The sequence below is a fragment of the Notolepis coatsorum genome (genome assembly GCF_963971535.1).
Source record: "Notolepis coatsorum genome assembly, chromosome: 5".
NCBI classification, from domain to species: Eukaryota; Metazoa; Chordata; class Actinopteri; order Aulopiformes; family Paralepididae; genus Notolepis; species Notolepis coatsorum.
Window position 1 is genome coordinate 193414378 of NC_140169.1, and position 17124 is coordinate 193431501.

General features: G+C 37.0%; 1 protein-coding gene across 1 annotated transcript; it reads right to left on the minus strand.

Moving 5' to 3' along the window:
- Window positions 1–707: 707 nt before the first annotated feature.
- On the minus strand, window positions 708–2132 carry LOC311228499 (monocarboxylate transporter 10-like; the record flags this gene model as incomplete). Its single annotated transcript, XM_084314403.1, has 1 exon — window positions 708–2132. One exon carries the CDS (start codon window positions 2130–2132, stop codon window positions 708–710), a length of 1425 nt encoding a protein of 474 aa, XP_084170529.1.
- Window positions 2133–17124: the final 14992 nt, after the last annotated feature.

The following is a 17124-nucleotide window of genomic DNA, read 5'->3' on the forward strand; positions in this document are numbered from 1 at the left end:
ATAAGTGTGACCATTTCTCAAAAACAGAAAATCATGTATTTTTTTTAAATACAGAAAAGGATCACCAAGTTACCATTTCTCAAAAAATATAAATAAATACAGAAAATAAGCACTTGTTCACTCAGTGGACATTTCTAGCTCAATGCGAGGTCTGCTGCTGCTGGCTAATAATACGGTCAATACGTGGGGAGATCTTTGACAAGGCAACACGCTTGTCATCCTCAAGGCTCAACTTGGCCTTATATTTTGTTTTCAGAGCTGTCATGGATGAAGCCAGCTTCACACAGATATGTGGTGCTGAATGGTATCAACACCTTAACTGCTGCATCTTGAGATACTTGGTACTCAGCACCACACTCAAACTAGCTCTCCAGGTGGTATCAGATGAGATTTCAATGAGTTCTTCCAATAGTTTGGATGGAGATGTGTCAGGAAGCTTTGTCTCAATGTTGTCTGTAAAGTTTTTTTTTTATCCAGAGTAACTTGGTGACCCTTTTCTGTGTTTTATTAAATAATGATTTTCAGATTTTGAGAAATGGTCAAACTTATCCAAATATGGTATTCTCATGGGAAACAGTGCAGCTGCAACAGATAGCACTTTAATGATAATTTTCTGTAATCCAAAAATAATTAAAAAAATTATAATAATAATAATCTCAAGGCACCCCTGGCAGCTCTCTGCGGCACCCTAGTTGAGAACCGCTGGCCTATAAGACAGATTCGGGGTCTCCGCCCTTGAAAGGTGCGTCTCCCTGAGGCTTCTCGTAGTCTAGCATTTCCTGGGTCGTCTCCTCTCCTTTCTTGAGAGCCTCCTCCTTCTCACTCCTCTTGCGCCTCGCCTCCACCCAGGGTATCAGACACAGCACGGCTCCTCCGATGATGGGGGGGATACCTGCCAGGTAGAAGGCCACGTCGTAGCTCCCCAACCTGTCTCCCAGGTAACCTGCGATGAGAGGTCCCACGGTCATGGGCACGGACATTATGCCGAGCATGAAGCCGATGGCCTGTGAAAAGTCATTGGAGCCCACCAACTCAAAGATGATGGGCGCCATGATGCCGCTCAAGCAGCCGTCGAACAGCCCCATCAGCAGGCACACAGCGATCAGGCCGCCAAAGACGTGACAGAGGGGGATCATCATGGACATCAGGCCGATCACGAACAAGGAGGACACCTGTAGATAGACTTTGTTGACACCCTGGACGTAGTCTGCCACCCTGCCGAAGATGAGGTTGCCCACTGTGGACGTTATGCCGATACACATGAGAAGAACCTCCTTGTTGGCGTTCGTCCCGAAGCGCTCCTCCACGTGTTTCATCAGGTGAACGTAAGGCACAAAGTAGCCGAAGAGGGCGGCGGGTATGCCGAACACCCAGATGCGGTATCCCAGGGACCTCCAGATGTTGCGGAAGTTGAAGATCTCACCGATGGGCTTGTTGGGCCGCAGGGGCGTGTAGGTGAACCCGGCCAGCATGAGCACGAACATGAAGATGCTGAGGACACGCATGGTGTTCTGGAGACCCACGCTGTCCAGCAGGAGGGGGAGCAGGAAGGCCACCATGATGGTGAACACGTTGCCGCCGGTCGCCACGATGCCGCTCACTAGGCCCAGGCGCTTCTTGAAGTAGTGGGGGAGGATCACCAGGCTGGGCTGGTAGGCAAAGGAGCAGCCGCAGCCAAACACGATGCCATAGGTGAAGTACAGGGCACCGAGGGACTTGACAAAGGAGCTGGCCAGGAGGCCCACCAGGGCCATGGCGGCCCCGCCCACTGCTGTCACTCTGCAGCCCAGGATGTCTGTGAACACACTGGCGATGGGAGAGCAGAACAAGATCATGCCCATGGAGAGAGAGCCCACCAAGGCTGTTCTGGATCGCTGGTTGGCATCATCTTCGGTGCCAAATTCTTTGATGAGAGACAAGAAAAGGATGCCAAAGGTGTTTTGTATCATAAACACCGAGCCGTCACACCACATGGCAGCCAGCATGACGACCCAGCCCCAGCCTCCCTCGGGGGGCACAAACTCTGCTGCCTCCTCAGGAGCCCCAGTGGCCGGCTCCCAGACGGGTACCTTGGTTTCACCACCATTCTCCTTCTTCTCCTCTGTCTCTTCTTCTAGGCGCGTCTCGTCCATCACTGCTCTCTAGTGCTGTCTTCTGGAGCAGGTAAGTTCTCACTGTAACTCCCTCTACTTGCAATGATGACAGCAACACGTTCTTGATATTACTGATTGGATTTATTTCAATCCGAACCGTGAGAACTGTGAAACACATACATGAAACAATAAATCACAGCTCAAACAATAACAACATACATCCATATTATCGGAGCAAAGCGTTTATTTTGTACATTATCTAACATTAACACGAACCTAAACTAACGTTACAACTAACCTAAAGTTAGTTTAGGTTTGTGTTAACGTTAGATAATGTACAAAATAAACGTATTCCGCTGCTATAGACCAGGGGTTCCCAAACTTTTCAGGCCGGGACCCAGAAAATAAGGCGTCAGAGAGCCGCGGCCCAATGCACATCGTCAGGCTTTTTTTTCTTTTTTTTTTGCCTGCCGACCGATTTTTTAAGCCAAATATCACTTCAATCCTATTAAGTTAGTTCAAGTTAGTTATTCATTTATATGTGCTATTTATGAGAGGGCTAACTTGTTGCAAAATAATAATGATAATAATAATAGCCTCATTAAAATACTATTATTGCTTCGGTTGTTTTCAGCGTTTTATGTGCATAATCTGTTATTTAGTTTGAAATGTTCGTTGAAATAAGTCGATTTTTCGTTTTTGTTTATTTATTAAGTTAATATAAAACCATATAGTCACATTTTAGAATACAATAGAATAGAATTTTAGAATACAACTAGAAACACTGTCCTGGCCTGCTTCTAAGTTCAGTGGCCTTAAAAAAAAAAAGAAAAAAAAAGGGGGGGGTTTTGGGATTTTATTTTTTATTTTTTTTAATCATCTTGCGGCCCTCCCGTGGCTGCTCGCGGCCCACCTTTGGGTCGCGACCCCGACTTTGGGAACCACTGCTATAGACGTCGCTCTTTTATTTTGAAACCCCCCAGATAGGAAGTCATTGCTCTCGTTATTTGCTTTAGTGTCTGCCCGGTTCTGTGTTTGTTGGTTAGCTCCGTTAGCTAGCAGCCTATCAAGACCAGCCATTGGAATACTGTTTTCTAAATTGGGGAGGCTTTTAATCGTCAAGGTAAGAGGATTTTAAGTCATGGTATCCATAAACTTCAATCGGTTCGGATCCTTTGAATGAATGAGAATGTCAACAAACACGGCTTCATGTTGAAATCACTGACTGCGCCCAGAGAGGAGTGGTTAGGCAAAAAATTGTTCAGAGTATATTTGCTTAGAAAACGTAATTGTCTAATTCAATAATTTTTTATTTCTCCACATGGTAAATACACAGGTCACAACATGTTTACAGGAACGTTTTGGAGTTGTATTTGGAGTGTATTTCGTGACTGTAGGGAACTTGAGGCTACAACTCTGCCCCACTTCCAGTGATGAAGCTAAGCTACGCTAACGGAGCGGCTGTTCCCTAAGCCTAATGCATGCACAGAGACAAAAAAGGTATGTATCTTCTTGTCTAACTCCAGGGAAGATGTTAAATAAGCTAATTTCCCAAAATGTTGGAGTTTTCCAGAGAGAAATTTGATTTTTCAATGGCCTCTCTGCTGTTTAGTTTAGCAAGCCACAGCGGCGTTGTCCCAGCTGAAACGTATAAAAGGGAACCTGTGTTGAAAAACCATTGTGCCCCCCCCCCCCCCCCCGAGAACATTGTATGCCCCCCCACTCATTTGTTTCTGCAGCCTGGTCTGTATTCAAGTAGAACAGCTAGCTAGCTGTTGTGGACACTCACCGTTCCACAGCAGAACGGTAGGCAAGGCACCTTGGTTGACAAATGCAGGTTTCAGTCTATGTGTTGTAGGATAGACAATCTATCTATCCTGTCTCAAGATGCACAATGAGATCTTCTTCTTCTTCTTATTTGGAATTTCCGGCAGTGTAGACGCATCGTGGCGTATTACTGCCCTCCACAATTCTTGCTTTGCCCACACTTGAGAAAGTTTACACTCCTCTTCTTCTTCTTCTCATCTTCAAAACACATTTCTATTGTCTCTGTCTCCTTCTTCTCTGCTCCTCTTGTCATACAATCACAATACAAACATCATCTCCTCTCTTGGAGAGAATTGTTGAATAGACACAAATGTTCTAGAATGTTCTATTATGATATCATACTGTGACATCACAAATGTTCTAGAATGTGCTATTATGACATCATACTGTGAGATCACAAATGTCCTAGAATGTTTGATTATGACATCATACTGTGACATCACAAATGTTCTAGAATGTTTGATTATGACATCAGACTGTGCCATCACAAATGTTCTAGAATGTTCTATTATGACATCATACTGTGACATCACAAATGTTCTAGAATGTTTGATTATGACATCATACTGTGACATCACAAATGTTCTAGAATGTTTGATTATGACATCAGACTGTGACATCACAAATGTTCTAGAATGTTCTATTATGACATCATACTGTGCCATCACAAATGTTCTAGAATGTTCTATTGACATACTGTGACATCACAAATGTTCTAGAATGTTCTATTATGACATCATACTGTGACATCACAACGGAACATGTTTGAGTCCATTTGAATAATAATAAATACTAGACAATTCCGCGCGGGGGAAATTGTGAAAGTGTGGGTGACGCCTGTGCACCGCCGGCCAACGGGGGAGAGGGTCTCTCGCGAGTCTCTATGACAAACGGTTCAAAGGATACAAAAAGGGGGCGCGGCCTAAGGATCGGGGGAGTGGTCAACATAGACCAATCAAAGAGGATATCCCTACTGAGTGCAATGACACAACCCGCAACACTATTACACAATATTACACTATTACACACTATTACACACTATTACACACTATTACACTATTACACACTATTACACTATTACACACTATTACACACTATTACACTATTACACACTATTACACTATTACACTATTACACACTATAACACTATTACACTATTACACACTATTACACTATTACACTATTACACACTATTACACTATTACACACTATTACACTATTACACACTATTACACTATTACACTATTACACTATTACACTATTACACACTATTACACTATTACACTATTACACACTATTACACTATTACACTATTACACACTATTACACTATTACACTATTACACACTATTACACTATTACACTATTACACACTATTACACTATTACACACTATTACACTATTACACACTATTACACTATTACACACTATTACACTATTACACTATTACACACTATTACACTATTACACTATTACACACTATTACACTATTACACACTATTACACTATTACACACTATTACACTATTACACTATTACACACTATAACACTATTACACTATTACACTATTACACACTATTGCACTATTACACTATTACACTATTACACACTATTACACTATTACACACTATTACACTATTACACTATTACACTATTACACTATTACACACTATTACACTATTACACTATTACACACTATTACACTATTACACTATTACACACTATTACACTATTACACTATTACACACTATTACACTATTACACTATTACACACTATTACACTATTACACACTATTACACTATTACACACTATTACACTATTACACACTATTACACTATTACACTATTACACACTATTACACTATTACACTATTACACACTATTACACTATTACACACTATTACACTATTACACACTATTACACTATTACACTATTACACACTATAACACTATTACACTATTACACTATTACACACTATTGCACTATTACACTATTACACACTATTACACTATTACACACTATTACACTCTTACACACTATTACACTATTACACTATTACACACTATTACACTATTACACTATTACACACTATTACACTATTACACACTATTACACTATTACACTATTACACACTATTACACTATTACACTATTACACACTATTACACTATTACACACTATTACACTATTACACACTATTACACTATTACACTATTACACACTATTACACTATTAAACTATTACACACTATTACACTATTACACACTATTACACACTATTACACTATTACACTATTACACTATTACACACTATTACACACTATTACACTATTACACACTATTACACTATTACACACTATTACACTATTACACTATTACACACTATTACACTATTACACACTATTACACTATTACACACTATTACACTATTACACTATTACACACTATTACATTTTACACTATTACACACTATTACACTATTACACTATTACACTATTACACACTATTACACACTATTACACTATTACACACTATTACACTATTACACTATTACACACTATTACACTATTACACACTATTACACTATTACACTATTACACACTATTACACTATTACACACTATTACACTATTGCACACTATTACACACTATTACACTATTACACTATTACACACTATTACACTATTACACTATTACACACTATTACACTATTACACACTATTACACTATTACACACTATTACACTATTACACTATTACACTATTACACACTATTACACACTAGTACACACTATTACACTATTACACACTATTACACACTATTACACTATTACACTATTACACACTATTACACTATTACACACTATTACACTATTACACTATTACACTATTACACACTATTACACTATTACACACTATTACACTATTACACACTATTACACTATTACACTATTACACACTATTACACTATTACACACTATTACACTATTACACTATTACACACTATTACACTATTACACTATTACACACTATTACACTATTACACACTATTACACTATTACACACTATTACACTATTACACTATTACACACTATTACACTATTACACTATTACACACTATTACACTATTACACTATTACACACTATTACACTATTACACACTATTACACACTATTACACTATTACACACTATTACACTATTACACACTATTACACACTATTACACTATTACACACTATTACACTATTACACACTATTACACTATTACACTATTACACACTATTACACTATTACACACTATTACACTATTACACACTATTACACTATTACACTATTACACACTATTACATTTTACACTATTACACACTATTACACTATTACACTATTACACTATTACACACTATTACACACTATTACACTATTACACACTATTACACTATTACACTATTACACACTATTACACTATTACACACTATTACACTATTACACTATTACACACTATTACACTATTACACACTATTACACTATTACACACTATTACACACTATTACACTATTACACTATTACACACTATTACACTATTACACTATTACACACTATTACACTATTACACACTATTACACTATTACACACTATTACACTATTACACTATTACACTATTACACACTATTACACACTAGTACACACTATTACACTATTACACACTATTACACACTATTACACTATTACACTATTACACACTATTACACTATTACACACTATTACACTATTACACTATTACACTATTACACACTATTACACTATTACACACTATTACACTATTACACACTATTACACTATTACACTATTACACTATTACACTATTACACACTATTACACACTATTACACTATTACACTATTACACGCTATTACACTATTACACTATTACACTATTACACACTATTACACTATTACACAATATTACACTATTACACTATTACACACTATTACACTATTACACACTATTACACTATTACACACTATTACACTATTACACTATTACACACTATTACACTATTACACACTATTACACACTATTACACTATTACACTATTACACACTATTACACACTATTACACACTATTACACTATTACACTATTACACACTATTACACTATTACACTATTTCACACTATTACACTATTACACTATTACACACTATTACACTATTACACACTATTACACTATTACACACTATTACACTATTACACTATTACACACTATTACACTATTACACTATTACACACTATTACACTATTACACAATATTACACTATTACACTATTACACACTATTACACACTATTACACTATTACACTATTACACTATTACACAATTACACTATTACACACTATTACACTATTACACTATTACACACTATTACACTATTACACCGAGTACAATGACACAACCCACAAGACAGAGGGCGCTGTCAGCAATTCAGTACTGCAACACAGTGATGGCCAATGATGGGTTAAGTGGATGATGTCATTGGCAGCTCAGCCACGAGCCACACAGCTGAACCAATCATGAGTGAGCCATGAGCCACACAGGTGAAGCAATCACTATGACTTGCATATTTTCTATCCAATGCATTTCTATGGAGGCAGATGCATGACTGCATTGTCACGTTGATTAAAAGAAAACTATAAGAGATGAAGCGTTGTGACGCGCACATGAGCACTACAACGAGTAGGCGAAGGGTTGTGCGCGATATTGTGGCATTCGTGCGATATTGTGGCACTCCTTCGGCGATCGGAACAGAAGGCTAAAAAATAGTGTGAAAAAGGTGATTTCTAGAGGGCGATTGCATGGCGGTCAATGGGGAGGAAAACCTTCAAACAAATGGTCGTCAGTTGAGATAGAAATGTCCAATTCCATTTATTTTTCTTTTGTGAGCGGGATGACAGCCGTGTCATCGTTTTGATGTGTTTGTTTTATTTCTACGTCCAAAATTGAGATCACACTCGCAATTCACCCAAGGTAGGGGGAAAAAGATTATTTCAGCTGCTACACTCTAAAATGCAATGCATTCCCAATGGGACCGAAATTTTACCGTTTAAAGTCGATTCGTAGCCAGACGGTGCGGTGAAACTTTTACGGGTTCGAGACCGCAGTTGCCATAGGCAAGCCGCTCGTTTTGATACCTTTCACGTGTATGGTGCGCGAACGCTTACGTGTTGCAAAGTGTTCAAAGTGTTTGAAACTCTAAATTGCACTGTATTTCCGAAATTTTACCGTTTAAAGTCGATTCGTAGCCAGACGGTGCGGTGAAACTTTACGAGTTCGGAGACCGGTGTTGCCATAGGCAAGCCGCTCGTTTTGATACCTTTCACGTGTATGGGGCGCGAACGCTTACGTGTTGCAAAGTGTTTGCAAAATCGGTGGAATAAATAAATAAATAAACTAGACAATTCCGCGCGGGGGAAATTGTGAAAGTGTGGGTGACGCCTGTGCACCGCCGGCCAACGGGGGAGAGGGTCTCTCGCGAGTCTCTATGACAAACGGTTCAAAGGATACAAAAAGGGGGCGCGGCCTAAGGATCGGGGGAGTGGTCAACATAGACCAATCAAAGAGGATATCCCTACTGAGTGCAATGACACAACCCGCAACACTATTACACTATTACACTATTACACAATATTACAATATTACACTATTACACACTTTTACACACTATTACACACTATTACACACTATTACACACTATTACACTATTACACACTATTACACTATTACACTATTACACACTATTACACTATTACACTATTACACACTATTACACTATTACACTATTACACACTATTACACTATTACACACTATTACACTATTACACTATTACACACTATTACACTATTACACACTATTACACTATTACACACTATTACACACTATTACACTATTACACTATTACACACTATTACACACTATTTATTACACTATTACACACTATTAGACTATTACACACTATTACACTATTACACTATTACACACTATTACACTATTACACACTATTACACTATTACACACTATTACACTTTACACACTATTACACTATTACACTATTACACACTATTACACACTATTACACTATTACACTATTACACACTATTACACTATTACACACTATTACACTATTACACACTATTACACTATTACACACTATTACACTATTACACACTATTACACTTTACACACTATTACACTATTACACTATTACACACTATTACACACTATTACACTATTACACACTATTACACTATTACACTATTACACACTATTACACTATTACACACTATTACACTATTACACACTATTACACTATTACACACTATTACACTATTACACACTATTACACTATTACACTATTACACACTATTACACTATTACACACTATTACACTATTACACTATTACACTATTACACTATTACACACTATTACACTATTACACTATTACACACGATTACACTATTACACTATTACACACTATTACACACTATTACACTATTACACACTATTACACTATTACACACTATTACACTATTACACACTATTACACTATTACACTATTACACACTATTACACTATTACACTATTACACACTATTACACTATTACACACTATTACACTATTACACACTATTACACTATTACACACTATTACACTATTACACTATTACACACTATTACACTATTACACTATTACACTATTACACACTATTACACTATTAGACACTATTACACTATTACACACTATTACACTATTACACACTATTACACTATTACACACTATTACACTATTACACTATTACACACTATTACACTATTACACACTATTACACTATTACACTATTACACACTATTACACACTATTACACTATTACACTATTACACACTATTACACTATTACACACTATTACACTATTACACTATTACACACTATTACACTATTACACTATTACACTATTACACACTATTACACTATTACACACTATTACACACTATTACACTATTACACACTTACACACTATTACACTATTACACACTATTACACACTATTACACACTATTACACACTATTACACTATTACACACTATTACACTATTACACTATTACACACTATTACACTATTACACTATTACACACTATTACACTATTACACTATTACACTATTACACACTATTACACTATTACACACTATTACACTATTACACTATTACACACTATTACACTATTACACACTATTACACTATTACACACTATTACACACTATTACACTATTACACTATTACACACTATTACACACTATTTATTACACTATTACACACTATTAGACTATTACACACTATTACACTATTACACTATTACACACTATTACACTATTACACACTATTACACTATTACACACTATTACACTTTACACACTATTACACTATTACACTATTACACACTATTACACACTATTACACTATTACACTATTACACACTATTACACTATTACACACTATTACACTATTACACACTATTACACTTTACACACTATTACACTATTACACACTATTACACACTATTACACTATTACACACTATTACACTATTACACTATTACACACTATTACACTATTACACACTATTACACTATTACACACTATTACACTATTACACACTATTACACTATTACACTATTACACACTATTACACTATTACACACTATTACACTATTACACTATTACACTATTACACTATTACACACTATTACACTATTACACTATTACACACTATTACACTATCACACTATTACACACTATTACACACTATTACACACTATTACACTATTACACACTATTACACTATTACACACTATTACACTATTACACACTATTACACTATTACACTATTACACACTATTACACTATTACACACTATTACACTATTACACACTATTACACTATTACACACTATTACACTATTACACACTATTACACTATTACACTATTACACACTATTACACTATTAGACACTATTACACACTATTACACTATTACACACTATTACACTATTACACACTATTACACTATTACACACTATTACACTATTACACACTATTACACTATTACACTATTACACACTATTACACACTATTACACTATTACACTATTACACACTATTACACTATTACACACTATTACACTATTACACTATTACACACTATTACACTATTACACTATTACACACTATTACACTATTACACACTATTACACTATTACACACTTACACACTATTACACTATTACACACTATTACACTATTACACTATTACACACTATTACACTATTACACTATTACACACTATTACACTATTACACTATTACACACTATTACACTATTACACACTATTACACTATTACACACTATTACACTATTACACACTATTACACTATTACACTATTACACACTATTACACTATTACACACTATTACACTATTACACACTATTACACTATTACACACTATTACACACTATTACACTATTACACACTATTACACTATTACACACTATTACACACTATTACACTATTACACTATTACACACTATTACACACTATTACACTATTACACTATTACACACTATTACACTATTACACACTATTACACTATTACACACTATTACACTATTACACTATTACACACTATTACACTATTACACACTATTACACTATTACACTATTACACACTATTACACACTATTACACTATTACACACTATTACACTATTACACTATTACACACTATTACACTATTACACACTATTACACTATTACACTATTACACACTATTACACTATTACACACTATTACACTATTACACTATTACACACTATTACACTATTACACTATTACACACTATTACACTATTACACACTATTACACACTATTACACTATTACACACTATTACACTATTACACTATTACACACTATTACACTATTACACTATTACACACTATTACACTATTACACTATTACACACTATTACACACTATTACACTATTACACTATTACACACTATTACACTATTAGACACTATTACACTATTACACACTATTACACTATTACACACTATTACACTATTACACACTATTACACTATTACACTATTACACACTATTACACTATTACACACTATTACACTATTACACTATTACACACTATTACACACTATTACACACTATTACACACTATTACACTATTACACACTATTACACTATTACACACTATTACACTATTACACTATTACACACTATTACACTATTACACACTATTACACACTATTACACTATTACACACTATTACACTATTACACTATTACACACTATTACACTATTACACTATTACACACTATTACACTATTACACTATTACACACTATTACACTATTACACTATTACACACTATTACACTATTAGACACTATTACACTATTACACACTATTACACTATTACACACTATTACACTATTACACACTATTACACTATTACACTGTTACACACTATTACACTATTACACACTATTACACTATTACACACTATTACACACTATTACACTATTACACTATTACACACTATTACACTATTACACTATTACACTATTACACACTATTACACTATTACACACTATTACACACTATTACACTATTACACACTATTACACTATTACACTATTACACACTATTACACTATTACACTATTACACACTATTACACTATTACACTATTACACTATTACACACTATTACACTATTAGACACTATTACACTATTACACACTATTACACTATTACACACTATTACACTATTACACTATTACACACTATTACACACTATTACACTATTACACACTATTACACTATTACACTATTACACACTATTACACTATTACACTATTACACACTATTACACTATTAGACACTATTACACTATTACACACTATTACACTATTACACTATTACACACTATTACACACTATTACGCTATTACACACTATTACACTATTACACACTATTACACTATTACACACTATTACACTATTACACTATTACACAATATTACACTATTACACACTATTACACTATTACACTATTACACACTATTACACACTATTACACTATTACACTATTACACACTATTACACACTATTACACTATTACACTATTACACACTATTACACTATTACACCGAGTACAATGGCACAATCCGCAAGTCTCTACGACAAACGGTTCAAGAGATACACTGAGGGGGTGTGGCCTAAGGGGGCGTGGTCTAAGGATAGGGGGAGTGGTCAACATCGACCAATGAAAGGTGGTCAACATCGACCAATGGCACAATCCCCAAGTCTCTACGACAAACGGTTCAAGAGTTACACTGAGGGGGTGTGGCCTAAGGGGGCGTGGTCTAAGGATCGGGGGAGTGGTCAACATCGACCAATGAAAGGTGGTCAACAGGGGGAGTGGTCAACATCGACCAATGAAAGGTGGTCAACATCGACCAATGGCACAATCCGCAAGTCTCTACGACAAACGGTTCATTTACATTTACATTTACATTTAGTCATTTAGCTGACGCTTTTATCCAAAGCGACTTACAAGTTCTGTACGACAAGACAGCAAGAAGGGTACAACTCTATCAGCTGAGTAACAATGTTCATCAAGTGTTGCGTGTTACAGTGTAGGTTAGTTTATTAGGACAAGTGCATGACAGTAAGGTTAGTCAGGGTTAGATTTTTTTTTTTTTTTTTTTTTTTTTTTTTTTTTTTTTAATCATTTCAGATAATGGTTGAAGAAGTGAGTCTTTAGTCGACGGCGAAAGATTGGACGGGATTCGGCTGTCCTAACTGGGATGGGTAGTTCATTCCACCATTGTGGGGCAAGGACTGAGAATAGGCGGCTTCTCTTTGATGACCCTCCGGGAGCTTGGATAGGAGTAGGTCTGAGGCGGCCAGAAGATGCAGAGCGTAGGGGTCTTGAGGGTGTGTAGTTAGAGACCATTGACCGGAGGTAGGCGGGAGCGGTTCCCTTTGCTGCACGGTATGCTAGGTCGAGGGCCTTGAAGCGGATACGTGCAGCAATGGGGAGCCAGTGCAGGTCCCTAAGAAGTGGGGTGACATGGGCCGACTTCGGTAGGTTTGATATCAGGCGGGCCGCTGCGTTTTGAATGAGTTGAAGAGGCTTGGTGGCAGTGGCCGGGAGGCCAGCTAGCAGTGCGTTGCAGTAGTCGAGGCGGGAGATGACTGTTGATTGGATGAGGAGTTGGGTGGCTTCTTTTGTCAGGAAGGGGCGTATCCTTCTGACGTTGCTCAGGAGGAATCTGCAGGTTCTGGTTGTCGCTGCGATGTGAGCAGAGAAGTTCAACTGGTCGTCGAGGACAACACCAAGGTTCTTGGCGGTCGGGGACGCGGTCACAGCTGCATTCTCGACTGTGATGGAGAGGTCGGTCAGGGGGGAGGATTTGGCCGGCAGGTGGAGCAATTCTGTTTTGCTTAGGTTCAGTTTGAGGTGGTTGGTCGTCATCCAGGCGGAGATGTCGGACAGACAGGCCGAGATCCGCTCAGAGACGTGGATATCTGAGGGAGGGAAGGAGAGGAAGAGTTGAGTATCATCGGCATAACAATGATATGAGAAGCCATGAGACGTGATTATGTTACCCAGTGATTTAGTGTAGAGGGAGAAGAGAAGGGGTCCTAGGACCGAGCCCTGGTTCAAGAGATACACTGAGGGGGTGTGGCCTAAGGGGGCGTGGTCTAAGGATCGGGGGAGTGGTCAACATCGACCAATGAAAGGTGGTCAACATGGACCAATGAAAAATTAAAGAGGATATCCCTACTGAGTACAATGACACAACCCACAAGACAGAGGGCGCTGTCAGCAATTCAGTACTGCAACACAGTGATGGCCAATGATGGGTTAAGTGGATGATGTCATTGGCAGCTCAGCCACGAGCCACACAGCTGAACCAATCATGAGTGAGCCATGAGCCACACAGGTGAAGCAATCACTATGACTTGCATATTTTCTATCCAATGCATTTCTATGGAGGCAGATGCATGACTGCATTGTCACGTTGATTAAAAGAAAACTATAAGAGATGAAGCGTTGTGACGCGCACATGAGCACTACAACGAGTAGGCGAAGGGTTGTGCGCGATATTGTGGCATTCGTGCGATATTGTGGCACTCCTTCGGCGATCGGAACAGAAGGCTAAAAAATAGTGTGAAAAAGGTGATTTCTAGAGGGCGATTGCATGGCGGTCAATGGGGAGGAGAACCTTCAAACAAATGGTCGTCAGTTGAGATAGAAATGTCCAATTCCATTTATTTTTCTTTTGTGAGCGGGATGACAGCCGTGTCATCGTTTTGATGTGTTTGTTTTATTTCTACGTCCAAAATTGAGATCACACTCGCAATTCACCCAAGGTAGGGGGAAAAAGATTATTTCAGCTGCTACACTCTAAAATGCAATGCATTCCCAATGGGACCGAAATTTTACCGTTTAAAGTCGATTCGTAGCCAGACGGTGCGGTGAAACTTTTACGGGTTCGAGACCGCAGTTGCCATAGGCAAGCCGCTCGTTTTGATACCTTTCACGTGTATGGTGCGCGAACGCTTACGTGTTGCAAAGTGTTCAAAGTGTTTGAAACTCTAAATTGCACTGTATTTCCGAAATTTTACCGTTTAAAGTCGATTCGTAGCCAGACGGTGCGGTGAAACTTTACGAGTTCGGAGACCGGTGTTGCCATAGGCAAGCCGCTCGTTTTGATACCTTTCACGTGTATGGGGCGCGAACGCTTACGTGTTGCAAAGTGTTTGCAAAATCGGTGGAATAAATAAATAAATAAAAAGAGTATAGATATGTATAGTGTGGGTTGCAACCTGGCTTCGCCAGGTCACCCACACTAATAAAAAGAGTATGGATATGTATAGTGTGGGTGGCAACCTGGCTTCGCCAGGTCACCCACACTAATAATAATAATAATAATAATAATAATAATAATAATAATAATAATAATAATAATAATAATAATAATAATAATAATAATAATAATAATAATAATAATAATAATAATAATAATAATAATAATAATAATAATAATAATAATAATAATAATAATAATAATAATAATAATA